Below are 14192 nucleotides of genomic sequence, written 5' to 3' on the forward strand. Positions count from 1 at the left end.
CACAGCCCCCGCGCAGGCCCCGCCCCATCTCCGCGGGGCCCCGCCCCGGAAGCCCATGTCCCCGCCTCTGCCCCCTGGGCCCGGACTCCGAGACTTCCGCCCAGGCCCCGCGTCCTCACGGACATCCGGGAAACTGACGAGTCAGGAGAGCGTTTGGCTCTGGGCCCCACCCTCGGCGCCGGGTTGCGTCATCTCCCTGCGCCGCCGCAGGAAGTTCGGGCTCTGTGATGGTGGCGCTCGGCCGGGAGTTGAGGGGCTCGGCGGTGGCAAGGAGTGAGCGATGACCCGGCTTCTGGGCGTGGTGCACAGAGTGGCTTTGGCGTTTGTGGGCTGCCGCAGTCTTGCCATGTTCTATGCCGTGAGGAGAGGCCGCAAGGCCGGGGTCTTCCTGACCTGGTGAGCAAGCCTCGCCGACCCAGGGCGGTGTGGGCGGTTCGCTTGGGGGCCGGAGCCCGCGGCCCTCTTGGCCACGTTGGGGTAGGCGCGCGGGGGTCCTGACGTGGTAGGCCTCGGGTCCGCTTCGTGTTTGCTGGGAATATCAGAAACGCCACGTACAGTCAGGGTTGGCCAGAGGCTTGCTTCTATTTAATCCTTCCTGGTGGCTCAGACGGTAAAGCGTTTACCTACAATGGGGGAGACCCGGGTTCAGTCCCTGGGTCGGAAAGATCTCCTGGAGAAGGAAATGCCAACCCACTCCAGTATTCTTGCCTGGAAAAGACTATGGACGGAGGACCCTGGTAGGCTACATTCCATGGGGTCACCAAGAGTCGGACACGACTGAGTGACATCACTTCACTTCTTCCCTTCTGTTGCACGGAAAGAGTTTCCAAACGGTGACACATAATGTGGAGCTCAACGCCTGATCTCATCTTCTGCTTTTAAAAAGAGAAATTCTTGTCAACTAGTGTTCATATCCCCGTAACAATCCTATGAATTAGATGGGATTCTCATTTTTGGGTGTAGTTACTGTGTTACAGAAATTCACGGGGCGAGTGAGTGACAGATGGAGGTCTTGAACCCGGGTGTTACGGTTCCAGGACCAGGGCTCTTCCCCGGCGTTATCGAGGTCTGTTATTTGTGTATGTGTTGTGAGTGCACTGTGTTGCCCTGCAGCTGTGCTGTGAGGAAGAGGCCTCAGAAGCTGATGTTTCTGTTGTAATGAAGTGATTACATCTCCAAAGTTCTCCTGTGCTTTGAGGAAGGCCTTATGGTGCAAGCGTGCTGTCTGGCCGGCTCATAACATGACACGGGGCGAAGGGTTGGACGTGCAGAGAAAACTACAAACACGGAGGCTTGATCCTTCGCCTCCAAGGAGCTGACAGCCCCCCACCTTTTTCAAACCGTTCCCAGCCTGAGAAAGTAGTCCGTCAGAAAGTAGGTAAGTCACAGCCCCGAAGGACATGACACTTTGTGTTTCAGGGATGAATGCAGAGCACAGGTGGACCGGTTTCCTGCAGCCAGATTTAAGAAGTTCACCACAGAGGAGGAAGCCTGGGCCTTTGTCAGAAGGTCTGCAAGCCCCAGTGATTCAGAAGGTACAGCTCACAGCATTGTGACACTGTAGCCTATTCAAAGCCCGTCATCGCCCAGGAGTCTCTTGATTTATATGTTGTGCTGGTGCTTCATTTGCCAAGTCGTGTCACTCTCTCTGACTCCATGGACCGCAGCACACCAGGCTCCTCTGTCCTCTGCTATGATCTATGTAGCTTCTCCTCTAAACACAGAGAGGAGAGATTATGGTTGTTTCCGTTTTACAGATTAGGAAACAAGCTGAAAGCATTTTAACTTAGGGACTCCTGTTGGTAACAGTATTAGAGACAAGCCAGGACTCAGAGCTCCTATTCTGTTCAGGGTCCTCACTATGCTTAATTCCACCTTTAAAAATACTCATTCTTGTTAGTGGATTTTATGGGCTCTAGTTGTAAAATGATGAATGTAGTTCTTTTCCCAGCATGCACCTCTGGCATTTTCTTTTTACCCTGGATGAAGTCATGCAATTGGAACTTCCCGCAGTTCACGTGTTAGAAAGTAGAGTTAATTGACGTTTATGGACTAACATAAGGGACGCCGAGAGTGACTGCATTAGAGCACAAAAGTTTAAACTGTAACCAACCTTGAAGAAGTTTATTCTCATGAACTTTACTTAGGCATTTTTTACTGCAGTGGATGAAGGCTAGGAGGAGAAGATTTCAAATCAGCTTCTTTTGAGCAGTCTCTGGAGCTCACCAAGGTGCTCAAACTTTGAACAAGTGCTCCTCTGGGCTGTCGTGACCATTCTGGGCCGAGTGGAGTTCAGGGGGAGGCAGGCCCTGCTGGGAGTCTGCCTTGAAAGGCGAGTTTCTGAGGTAGAGGAGACCCACTCTCCCGTGTGGCTGCCTCCTCCATCTGCCAGCAGCCTTTCAACGGGAGTGTGATTGACAGTTTCATTTTCTCCCCAGACGAGAAATCGGCTTGGGATAGAAAGCTAGTTTGGAAGTATCAGTCTTGTCTTGGTTGGGTCCTTTTTTTTTTTTAAGATTTATTTCTGGCTGTGCTGGCTCTTCACTGATGCGTGGGCACGCTCTCTGGTTTTGGTAAGTGGGGATAACTCTTGGTTGTGGAGCGTGGGCTCTAGGCGTGCAGGCTTTAGTTGTGGGCTCAGGGGCTTAGTTGCCCCTTGGGCATGTAGGATCTCCCCAGACCAGGGATCGAACCTGTAACCCTTATATCGGCAAGCAGATTCATAATCACTGGACCACCAGGGAATTCCCCTAGAGGAGGACTTTCAGGGTAAATATGAGGTAGGACAAGTACATCAGAGTGGAAATACCGGTGTTGCTCTGGACATAGTGGAAGCTTTCCTCCGGCGCTGCCAGGCTGGCTTTGCCACCCTCTGAGAGGTGGGTGAGAGGCCGCGCCGGGCAGGGGGCTTCAGCCAATGCCTGTCTGGTCGGTGCTCAGCGAATGCACTGGTTTAGGGTTTAGGGGAGGGAGTGCCCTCTAGTGTTGGGTTAAGGTGGTGGTTTTCGAGATCTCTGTTCCTGTTTCTGCTCCATGAAAGGGAGGCGCAGGGAAAGCGGCTTCAGGTCACTCACTGAGTGCTTCCTTGTACAGCAGCTGTGGTGGGTGCGGTCATTTGACAGAGTTTACAGCTGATGAAAGGTGGAGCTCGGATCGAAACCAGTTGTTTGAATCATGGTCTAGTTCTTCTGCATCAGCTGCCGTAATTACATGAAAGAGTGAAGCGAGCTACGGCCTGAGTGGTGTGAGTGCCCCTTAGGGTCACCCTTGGGTCCGCTCTGGAAGGAGCACTCAGCCAGTGCCATCCCCCCGGGCAGTGCCGCTCCCCCGTGCGGTGCCCACCAGTGCCGTCCCTGCACGGACCCTTATGGCTTCCACTTCCCTCTCTTAATATGTCCCATCGTTTGTTCTCAGCTTATGTACAAAAACTGGGTCCTTGTTTTCTCTTGGGAAAGAGCCTCTCAGATTTTCTAACTCTGAGCCCTGGAGGGTTCAGCACCCATGGTATCTCTGGCGTTTCCATGGCAACCAGCGGTCTTCTTTAGCAGAAGCTTTGCTGTGGTCTTTACCCCGCCCTTGTGGAGCTTCTTAAGGAAAATTTAGAGTCACTTTCCAGGACATCAGTCTTTCCCTCCTCTCATGTTGTGCTGTTTCTAGCTTTTGAGTAGACTGTCTTTCAGGGCAAAAAACTAAACACGTAGAACCACCACAAGTGAAAGCAAGCAAGCGACTCCGTGAGCCCTTGGATGAGGATGAAAATGCAGAGGCGTGTGCAAAGCACGTGCGGCAGAGCACAGAGCCACCACCGCCAGTTAGCAAAGACACCTTTTCTTACATGGGTATGTCTGTCTTGAATTTTAAAAATTTTAGTACTGTAATTATTTATGTGTAAAAACTTTTTCCACTTAAGGGATATTTGAGCTGATGTGTAACCTTCTTACCTGAAAAAGTTATTTAAAAATCTCTAAGGTCACTATTTTATAATCGATCAAATGGTGCAGAATTATTAGAATTTTGGACGTTCTCTTGAAAACTATTTTATAAGCTATACATGAAAAACTCTGTGATCTTTGTAAACACCATTGTTCTCTGTGGACACAGTATTTCTGGTCCCTAAGAAAATGCAAAGACTTCAGCTCTTCAGGTAAGAAAGACCCTGGACAGAGCTCCTTTATATGTTGACTGGCACCAGCATCTTAACCATTTACATACCATCTTTGCAAAACAGACCTGATCCTATCTTCTCCTGTGAAGCAAGACAGTTGTGAATTTCTCCTGTGCCTTTAGCTCTAGGAATCAAGTGTTCGTATGTAGTGACTTACGGTACAGGAGTCTCCTTTTTGTCCTTTACACGTATGAATGAAAAATGGGAATAAGTAGCAATTTTTATATAAATCAGTGTATTTGTGGGTTCCAAGTTTTCCCAAAGAAGAAGCCATTTTATAATTCAAGGGAATTATAAATTCAAGGGAAACCAGTAAAAAATGTTTGGTCAAACTGCATGGAAACTGTGTTTGAAGTTACGTGAAAAGCAAAATCAAATGATCTAAATCAAGTGAAGCAGATATTTGCGGGGTGACTGGGAGATGAAGCGCAAGGGTCCCCGCCTCAGTGCCTGGTGGGTCCTCAGAGCCAGCAGAGAGCTGAGGACCCGGGAGGCAGTTATGCCGAGCATTTCCTTCAGCAGACCGTGGTCTTGGAGGCTCCTGGTCCCGCCCGCTCACAACCTCGCCTCCTCCCCGCTTGCCTTCACCTGCTTAGTCTGCCCTCCTGTGACATGCTTCACAGGCACGGCCTCTGTCTGCCCCACACCCCTGCTCCCCGGCACCTGGCAGCCCAGTGCCCCCTCCGCCTGGCTGAGTGCTCTGCTGGCCATCAGCAGCCTGAGAGCCACTCCTTCTCTGCCTTGTTCTTTATACAGTATTGGTGTGTTGATCAAACTCTGTTTTGGTGGAAAGAAGCAAACAGGACCACAGTTCACTAGTCGCAGAAGGCCCAAGACAAAAATTAGGTCCGCGTTTATCAGAGGACTTCCCTTCAGGCAGGGAGGTCTTCTTCACCGTCAAGGCGCTGTTGTCTGCAAGGGCCGCTTCTGGGGGTGAACGGACCCCCGACCCCCACATTGTCTGCAAGGGCCGCGTCTGGGGGTGAACGGACCCCCGACCCCCACCCCTGTGGGAGGGGGCGGTGGCATTGCTGGTTGGCCTCTAAAGCACGCATTGTAAACAGCAGCAGGTTCTAGGTTTACAGAGTGATCCCTTTCACTTGAACTTGCCCAGCAGGCAGGACTGAAATATGAGCGGATTCCAAGCAGGAAGAGTCAAGTGCCCCCATGGGGCATTAGTAGCGTTCTCCTGCACAGAAAACTTCCAAAGCACGAATGCCCTCTTGGAGTAGAATGCTATCTCAACTGCAGTAAATTTTTTAGATAAATTCGAGTTTTTCATAATGCTGGTCCTTGGATACTCACTCAGTTTCTCACTCACAGGGGACTCTGTGGTCGTCTACACTGACGGCTGCTGCTCCAGTAACGGGCGCAAGAGGGCTCGCGCAGGAATCGGCGTGTACTGGGGGCCAGGCCATCCCTTGTAAGTAAGCCAGAAGAGGTGGCTTTTATTAAGCTTCACATTTAACCGAGTCATGCTTCAAAACTTGGGAATGGATGAGGCAGCATCTGCTACCGTTTGATTGTTTGGAAGCGTTGGCAGGGCTGGCGGGAGGGTCCCGAGCCCCTGGGCAGTGGTTTTTGCAGGGATGCACCAGGGGCGAGTCCCCAGACTGGGACCCTGTGCCCCTGCCACTCCTGAAGATGAGTGAGCTTAGAGGCGACCCGTGGTTTTCAAAAGGCACAGAGTCAGGGTGAGGAGGGGTGAGATTGTTCACACGCGCCTGCCCTAAGTGTGGAAGAACTTGAGGAGTAACTGACGGCCCAGAATTCACGTGAAGGAGGGACTGCAGCCCTGCGGAATAGCCGCTCACCGCTCAGCGGTGTCCAGGTTCCCGAGCGGCCCTGGGAGGGAGCGGGGTGCTGCTCTCGCGCCTCCTGGCCTGTACGTCCACCCACCTCCACTTGATGCCTCACTTAGCCTTGAACCCTCCACGGGGTGGCGAGCTCGGGTGGTGTGAGCATCCAGAGGCTTAGTACCTGACCAGGATCACACGCTAGTGTGTTTCAGGTCCAGAAATTAATCTCAGGTTTTGCCTCCTGGTCCAGGGTTCTCCTACAAGACCATACCATGGCGCTTTTCAATAAAATGTTGGGTTTCTTGGTTTGATTTTTAAAGGCTGTGTTCTTGAATGATGCCTTCATTCATTTCAAATAAAAAATGTGTAGAAGCATATTAGCCATTAAGTGACTTAAGGAATCACTTTGAGAATTAGTGTTACAATTTTATTTCCCTTTGTACTGTTTTGATACCAGAAATGTAGGAATTAGACTTCCTGGGCGACAAACAAACCAAAGGGCGGAGATTCATGTAAGTTATTGGATGTATTTTTCTGCTAAATATGTCAATTCATCATTCTTTACTGTTGACTCGAACATATCAGTGGACTTTCTACTCTCCTTGTATGTAAAATACTCAAGAGTCCAGAAGTTTGGGGCTATAATAGTCCTGATGAATAGGAGTTTTCTAGAAAAATGATAAAACTTGTTTTGAGTAGATGTCTGAACAGAATTGTATGTGTAGCCTTATTTCACATAGACGATATTATCCTTACAGTTAGTACAGGAAAAGGAATTCAAATTTTTCAGTAATTTTGAACAATAGTGTCGAAAGTTGAATGGTCTTTTCAGCATGAAACTGGTGTGTTTCTTCAAGGCAGCCTGCAAAGCCATCGAGCAAGCTAAGGCTCAGAACATCACTAAGCTGGTTCTCTACACGGACAGCATGTTTACCATCAATGGTAAGCAGCTACGTTTGACTTCTCCTAGGGTTTATGGAGTGATTATGCAGGGAAGTCCGTGTTTCCTTCCCTGGAGGAGGTGTGGTGTCAGGGTGGGACCCAGACTGTAGGGGGATGGTGCTGGTGCGTTGGGGCTGAAGGAGGCCCGCACCGGTCCCGGGTTAGCCCAGAGGCTCGGCGTGAAGGGCATGTGCGCTTCCTCTGGGAGGTTCTGCCTGTGGGCCCACGGCCTGCTGGGGGCTGGGGGGTTGTGGAGGAGGCGGAGGACGTGGGGCCTGAGCCCCGGAGCCGTGGGTTGTAGGTCGAGTGGAGGGACGGAGGAGCCAGCGCCCGGCCCGGGGGCAAGGAGGGTCCGGATAGTGACTCGGGTGCCAGTGGAGCAGCGGTCACAGGGCCGTCTAGGGAGGAGGGAAGATGGGCGCGTGCGGGAGGGACCTCTGAGTGTGTGTGTCGCCCAGGCATCACCACCTGGGTGAAGGGCTGGAAGCAGAACGGCTGGAGGACCAGCACCGGGAAGGAGGTGACCAACAAGGAGGACTTCGTGGAGCTGGAGCGGCTGGCGCGGGGCATGGACATTGAGTGGGTGAGTGCCGGCGCGCTCGCGCTCACAGCTCGGGCCGCGAGGACCGCGGCATCAGTCAGCTGGCGCCGCAGTGGTTTGGGTGACGGCTTGCGTGGCTGCGGCGGCGTGTGTGAGAGTGCCCCCGCGGGGCGTGCTGCCCTGCCCCCGGCGCCCCCGCCCCTGAGAGCTGCAGCTCAGGGCCTCTTGGGACGTCTCCATAACGTTGGGTAAACTAATGTGTACTGTGTCTCGTTAAGAATGGAGTTGCGTGATGAAGCTTTAGTAATGTGATTTTTTTTTTCTTATACTAGGTCACTTTTACTAAAATTACCTTTTTTTTCCCCCTTTTGTTTTATGTCGGTATATAGCCAGGTAACGATGGTGTGATAGTTTCCAGTGGACAGCAGGCTCAGCCCTGAATATACACTGGAAGTATATATATCCATATCCAACGGAGAGTGTATATCCATTCTCCCCAAAAAAATTATCTTTCTGAACAACAGAAAGTTAAAAGTCCAGTCACTTTCTTAACCCTACCCTGCTCTCCCAGCCCAGGACCCTCTTGACTGTTTGACCACCTGTTTGTCATTTAAACTTGCCTTTCAGGGACTTCGCTGCTGGTCCATGGGTTAGGACTCCATGCTTTCACTGCTGAGGGCACGAGTTTGATCCCTGGTCAGGGAACTAACTCCCACAAGCCTTGCAATTCAGCCAAAAAATAAAAGTAAAAAATAAAGTAAACTTGCCTTTCAGCAGCCTAAGTGCAGACAGTTCAGTTAGACGAGTGCACCCCTTCTGTGTAGCAGCACTGAGGGGAGTAGGGTGTGTGTGTGTGTGTGTGTGTGTGTGAGGCGTACATATCCATCCATACCTCTGCTCTGCCTGGAAGCTCACCATTAAGTGGGAAAAGACCAGTAGAGTGCTGAAGCCCAGTCTGCAGAAACAGTGGTTCCTGCCGGCGTGTCTGGTGCTTGAGTGCGGTGGGCCCATGCCTTGGGCTGCGCTGAGGGGGGCTGTGGGGGCTGCCGCGCTCGCCCTCTGAGGGGTTGGCTCCTACTGCAGTGACCGTGTAGTGACGTGCTGCTCGTGTAAAAAACTGGTAAGAATAAAAGGAAACTTTATTTAACAGATGCACGTTCCTGGCCATTCGGGGTTTAGAGGCAACGAAGAGGCGGACAGACTAGCAAGAGAAGGCGCGAAGCAGCCCGCAGACTGAGCCTGGAAACCCTAAGGCATGGCCCGCGTCCCCTTTACTTACTGGGGTGAAGAATAAAGCTCCAGACTGGGCCCCACTGTCAGTGGGCAGACCTGGCTTTCAGACTGAACCCAGAAGGCGGGTGCTGGTCTATGGTGTGTGCAGTAAAGCTGGTTGGATGGTTCATAAATTGAACATAGTTCAGATTTGAGAATTCTGTGAGATCTTAGCATTACGCTTTATTGGGCTTGACACTGTTTCATTAGCTGTATTGCAGTTTGGACAGAAATGTCCGGGCCTTGATTTCACAAGGGTGAGGTAAGCATGGGCTTAAAAATGCAGGCACGAAATCTGGGCATTTTCTGAAAGCGCTCATTTGCCTTCCAGTCGGCAGGATGGAGTCAGGACTCTCAGGTGGACTGGTGCCTCCGTGGGGTTGGAGGAAGGTGTGCCCCCCCGCCCCCCAGGACCCATGCCCAGCTGGGGGGACGTGGCCGTGCCCGGTGGGCATGAGGGGGGCCGCCTGCCGCCAGCAGTCCCGGCTGCGTGCCTGCCAGATAGCAGCAGTCACAGCGTCTGAAGACTGGTTGTAAATGGTTGTAAATGCTCTAAAAGGGTTTTTGGTTATTTTTGTTAAAAGCACCTTGAAAATTAAAAACTAACATTATTTTTTTCTTCTACTACAAATTTTGTCATAAAATCATGCAGAAAATGATACAAAGCAGATGGACTGCTTATTGAATCACTGTTACTACTGTTAGAAATACCGTTACCATTATGACGATGCTGCAAGTGAACACCCTTGTGACCGCCCGGCCCGGCGCCTCCACGCACAGCGCCCGCCCCCCAGAACCAACCCCGCTGCTACAGAAGTCACTGCCTGCTTTTCTCCGTGGCAGTTTAGTCTGCTGATTTCTTCCCTTGACGTTTCTCTTAATTTCCTTTTAATTGGAGGCTGATTGCTTTACCGCACTGTTGGTTTCTGCTTCATAACAGCAGGGATCCGTGTCAGTGTATGTATGTCCCCTCCCTCTTGAACCTCCCCCACCCCCTGACCTGACATTTTTTAAGTCTCTTTAATTCACAGGTTCTGCCTCAATCCATTGGTCTCCCTACAGTTTATCTGTGGAAGAGCCTGAGCAATCTGCCCTGCCGGTTCCCACTTTGAGATCTGTTACTCGCCATCTTGGTCCATCCAGCGTGTTCTCCCGTCTCCGTTGCCTGCAGGTTGGCAGTGGGGTCCGGAGGCTCGGTTGCTCCGGCCCCTCCCGCGGGCGTGAGTGTCCTGGGCGCTCATCAAAAGGCAGCCACGGCTTCGTCCTTCCTGCGTGGGCAGCTGCCGGCGCTCAGGGCCTGGGTCTGTTAAGTCACGCTGGTGGCAGAAGGCTGATACCCTCCCATCCTGCTTGTTTATTAGCTGGAATGGTTTCAGAGGCTCCTTCCCCTCATCAGTTTTGGTTCCAGGGGGTAGAGGTCACATACGAAAGGCAGAATAAGTGCTAAGATTAGCTCCCTGTCATCCTGAGAAGGTGACCAATTAGGGGTTTTTCTTTATGTGTTTTTATAACACGTAAAGATATGTATAGCTCATGAACTCACGTACTTGAGCCTTCCTGGTGGACTTCAGCCCGTGGCAGCCAGCCTGCAGCTGCTCTTTCCTGTGGGAGGAGCCTCTGGCCTGTGGGAGGAGCCTTCCAGCTGGCTCTTGATGGCTCTTTATGTTCACGTGTGTACATTGCCTGCTTGTCCGTCTCCAGCTGCCATGTGAGTTTCCTGTTTGGGGGAGATTTTACGTTTTTATGTCTGTAACAAGGGCCTCAGTTGCGCCTGTGTCCCCTCTGGGGTTTAGATGTGTCCTGTCACATCCCAGCACCGGGCAGGCCCTGCCAGCGTCTCCCGGATTAGGGTCGTGGGGCTGAGGAACCCGGGGCAGTCAGTCCAGGCACCACTGCAGCTCAGCGGCTTCAGGATGCCCATTTAGGTTTCAGCATCTCGGAAATCAGGCTCTTATGGTCAGGGATGTGTCGCTCTTTAGCAGTATTTTCACTCCTCAAGGCCTGAGAATTGGCTGCATTATTTTGGTGGGGTGGGGGGCAGGGGTGGTCTTAATTTGTTGGAGTAGGCAACTCGATCCACAGGCAGGGTCTTAGGTCTGGGGCGTTGAGATCTTGCCACGGCCCAGCCTGTCCTGAGTTTGGAGGGGCTTCAAGTAGAAAACAGACCCACCTTCTGCATGTCTCCTGGAGGGCAGGGGGTGCTGAGAGCCCAGGCCGAGGCCGTTGGTTGGCATCTGGGAAGGGTGGTGGGGCTGGCAGACAGGACACGCAGGAAGACTACCCCCACTAGGGACAAGATGAGACGGAGCAGGGGGGGGGGCACTCCCTGGACAAGCCCATCCAGTCGCCAGGGCCCAGCTGGAGGACGCCGCACTGCATGCGAGCGTGGGGGGGTTCAAGGGGCTGAGTTGCACCCCCAGCACAGGCTGTGGCTGGCTTTGGATGTTGAGCCTTTCCTGAGGTGGTTGCATTAAAATGAGGCTGTTTGGGTGGCCCTAGTCCACTCAGGACCCCAGGGACACCTGCAGGGGGAGGGCCACGTGAGGACACGCGGGAAGGAGGCCGTCTGCAGAGCAAGGAGAGAGGCCTCCGGGAAGCCAGCTCTCTGACATGGTCATCTTCGAGCGCAGCTCCAGGACCAAAAGGACAAAATTCTGTCTCAGCCCCAAGGCTGCAGTGTGTTGCTCTGGACGCCTGAGCAGACAGGACAGTTCTATATGTGGAAATTTGGAAGGTTTCTGACTAGAAATGGTGACCACAAGCTGCAGGGTCACGGTGACTACTAAAGACTTTCAAGGTTGTTGGCTGAGCTAGTCTTTGTAATTTTTCTCGGGTAAGTTGTCATATATGTTTAATACAAACCCATGCAAATAGAATATAAACATTAAGGAAGGTCTTCCCTGTTGGTGCCGTGGATAAGGATCCACTTGTCAGTGCAGGGGACACGGGTTTGATCCCTGGTCTTGGGAAACCCCACATGTCTTGGAGCAGCTAAGCGCGTGCACCACAGCTACTCAGCCAGCACCCTAGAGCCTGGGAACCGGAGCCCCCACTTCCTGCAAGCAGAGCCTGCATGCAGCGACAAAGACCTGGTGTAGTCATCAGTTCAGTCCAGTCCAGCCGCTCAGTTGTGTCCGACTCTGCAACCCCATGAATCGCAGCACGCCAGGCCTCCGTGTCCATCACCAACTCCCGGAGTTCACTCAGACTCATGTCCATTGAGTCCGTGATGCCACCCAGCCATCTCATCCTCTCGTCCCCTTCTCCTCCTGCCCCCAGTACCTCCCAGCATCAGTCTTTTCCAATGAGTCAACTCTTCGCATGAGGTGGCCAAAGTACTGGACTCATAAGTTAATTTAAAAACAGATTAAGGAAGAATCACCCCACACCTGTCAGAATGGCAGCCATCAGACAACAGGACGCGGAAACAAGGGGCCCGTCATACACTGTTGGCGGGAATGTCAGTTGCTGCAGCTGCCATACGCAGCAGTATGGAAAACACTATGGCAGTTTCTCAGCTAAAGATAGAACTACCCTATTACCCACCGATTCCACTCCTGGGTGTTTATCCAAAAAAAAAAAATTGGAAAATATAACGTGCATTGCCATGTTCATCAGTTCAGTTCAGTCACTCTGTCGTGTCCGATGCTGTGACCCCATGGACTGCAGCACTCCAGGCCTCCCCGTCCATCACCAACTCCCAGAGCTTCCTCAAACTCATGTCCACTGAATCAGTGATGCCATCCAACCATCTCCTCCTCTCTCGCCCGCTTCTCCTCCTGCCCAGCACCAGGGTCCTTTCCAGTGAGTCAGTTCTGCACATCAGGTGGTCAAAGTATTGGAGCTTCAGCTTCAGCATCAGTCCTTCCAATGAATATTCAGGACTGATTTAGGATGGACTGGTTTGATCTCCTTGCAGTCCAAGGGACTTAAGAGTCTTTGCCAATACCACAGTTCAAAAGCATCAATTCTTTGGTGCTCAGCTTTCTTTATAGTCCAACTCTCACATTCTTACCTGACTACATAGCTTTGACTAGACAGACCTTTGTTGGCAAAATAATGTCTCTGCTTTTTAATATGCTGTCTAGGTTGCTCATAACTTTTCTTCCAAAGAGCAAGTGTCTTAATTTCATGGCTACAGTCACCATCTGCAGTGATTTTGGAGCCCCCAAAATAAAGTTTGTCACTGTTTCTATTGTTTCCTCATCTATTTGCCATGAAGAGATGGGATCGGATGCCGTGATCTTAGTTTTCTGAATGTTGAGTTTTAAGACAACTTTTTCACTCTCCTCTTTCATCAAGAATCTCTATAGTTCCTTTTTGCTTTCTGTCATTAAGGGTGGTGTCATCTGCATATCTGAGGTTATTGGTATTTCTCCCGGCAATCTTGATTACAGCTTGTGCTTCATGCAGCCTGGCATTTTGCATCATGTACTCTACATATAAGTTAAACAGGTGACAGTATACAGCCCTGACGTACTCCTTTCCCAATTTGGAACCAGTGCATTGTTCAACGTCCGGTTCTAACTGTTGCTTCCTGACCGGCATACAGATTTCTCAGGAGGCACAGGTAAGGTGCTCCGGTGTTCCCATCTCTTGAAGAATTTTCCACATTTTGCTGTGATTCACACAGTCAATGGCTTTAGCACAATGAAGCAGAAGTAAACGTTGTTCTGGAATTCTCTTTTTCAATGATCCGATGGATGTTGGCAATTTGATCTCTGGTTCCTCTGCCTTTTCTAAAACCAGCTTGAACATCTGGAAGTTCACAGTGTACGTATTGCTGAAGCCTGGCTTGGGGAATTTTGAGCATTACTTTGCCAGCATGTGAGGTGAGTGCGATTGTGTGATAGTTTGAACATTCTTTGGCATTGCCTTTCTTTGAGATTGGAATGAAAACTGACATTTTCCAGTCCTGTGGCCACTGCTGAGTTTTCCAAATTAGCTGACATGTTGAGTGCAGCACTTTCACAGCATCATCTTTTAGGATCTGAAATAGCTCAGCTGGAATTCCATCACCTCCACTAACTTTGTTCATAGTGATGCGTCCTAAGGCCCACTTGACTTCACATTCCAGGATGTCTGGCTCTAGGTGAATTATCACACCATCGTGATTATCTGGGTTGTGACGATTTTTTTGTACAGTTCTGTGTATTCTTGCCACTGCTTCTTAATATCTTCTGCTTCTGTTAGGTCCATACCATTTCTGTCCTTTATTGAGCCCATCTTTGCATGAAATGTTCCCTTGCTATCTCTAATTTTCTTGAAGAGATCTCTAGTCTTTCCCATTCTGTTGTTTTTCTCTATTACTTTGTATTGATCCCTGAGGAAGGCTTTCTTATCTCTCCTTGCTATTCTTTGGAACTCTACATTCCAACGGGTATATATTTCCTTCTCTCCTTTGCCTTTCACTTTTCTTCTTTTCACAGCTATTTGTAAGGCCTCCTCAGACAGCCATTTTAACTTTTTGCAT

The 14192-nt window shown here is 50.9% G+C and overlaps 1 protein-coding gene across 4 annotated transcripts; it reads left to right on the forward strand.

Annotated features, from left to right (window-relative positions):
- The first annotated feature begins 183 nt into the window (after positions 1 to 183).
- Positions 184 to 11528, forward strand: RNASEH1 (ribonuclease H1). Of its 4 annotated transcripts, none has more exons than XM_025282370.3 (9): positions 184 to 396; positions 1420 to 1535; positions 3669 to 3839; positions 5489 to 5588; positions 6422 to 6476; positions 6822 to 6906; positions 7365 to 7489; positions 8598 to 8700; positions 9427 to 11528. In XM_025282370.3, exons 1-8 carry the CDS (start codon positions 281 to 283, stop codon positions 8682 to 8684), a joined length of 855 nt encoding a protein of 284 aa, XP_025138155.3. In that variant the 5' UTR covers positions 184 to 280; the 3' UTR covers positions 8685 to 8700; positions 9427 to 11528. The 4 variants fall into 4 exon arrangements, with proteins under 4 accessions (XP_025138155.3, XP_044796486.2, XP_025138154.3 ...); XM_044940551.2 differs by lacking the exon at positions 9427 to 11528 and adding an exon at positions 9048 to 9405 and having other exon boundaries at positions 8598 to 8685; XM_025282369.3 differs by lacking the exon at positions 9427 to 11528 and adding an exon at positions 9051 to 9405 and having other exon boundaries at positions 185 to 396.
- Positions 11529 to 14192: the final 2664 nt, after the last annotated feature.

Source organism: Bubalus bubalis, chromosome 3, assembly GCF_019923935.1.
Source record: "Bubalus bubalis isolate 160015118507 breed Murrah chromosome 3, NDDB_SH_1, whole genome shotgun sequence".
Lineage (NCBI taxonomy): Eukaryota > Metazoa > Chordata > Mammalia > Artiodactyla > Bovidae > Bubalus > Bubalus bubalis.

What these genes read in the sequence shown, in the direction of transcription:
- RNASEH1 (XM_025282370.3), top strand. Translation starts at nt 281, where the DNA reads ATGACCCGGCTTCTGGGCGTGGTGCACAGAGTGGCTTTGGCGTTTGTG. An exon ending in GCCGGGGTCTTCCTGACCTG is followed by an intron (nt 397 to 1,419) that starts GTGAGCAAGCCT and finishes TTTGTGTTTCAG; the next exon opens with GGATGAATGCAGAGCACAGG. An exon ending in CAGCATGTTTACCATCAATG is followed by an intron (nt 6,907 to 7,364) that starts GTAAGCAGCTAC and finishes TGTGTCGCCCAG; the next exon opens with GCATCACCACCTGGGTGAAG.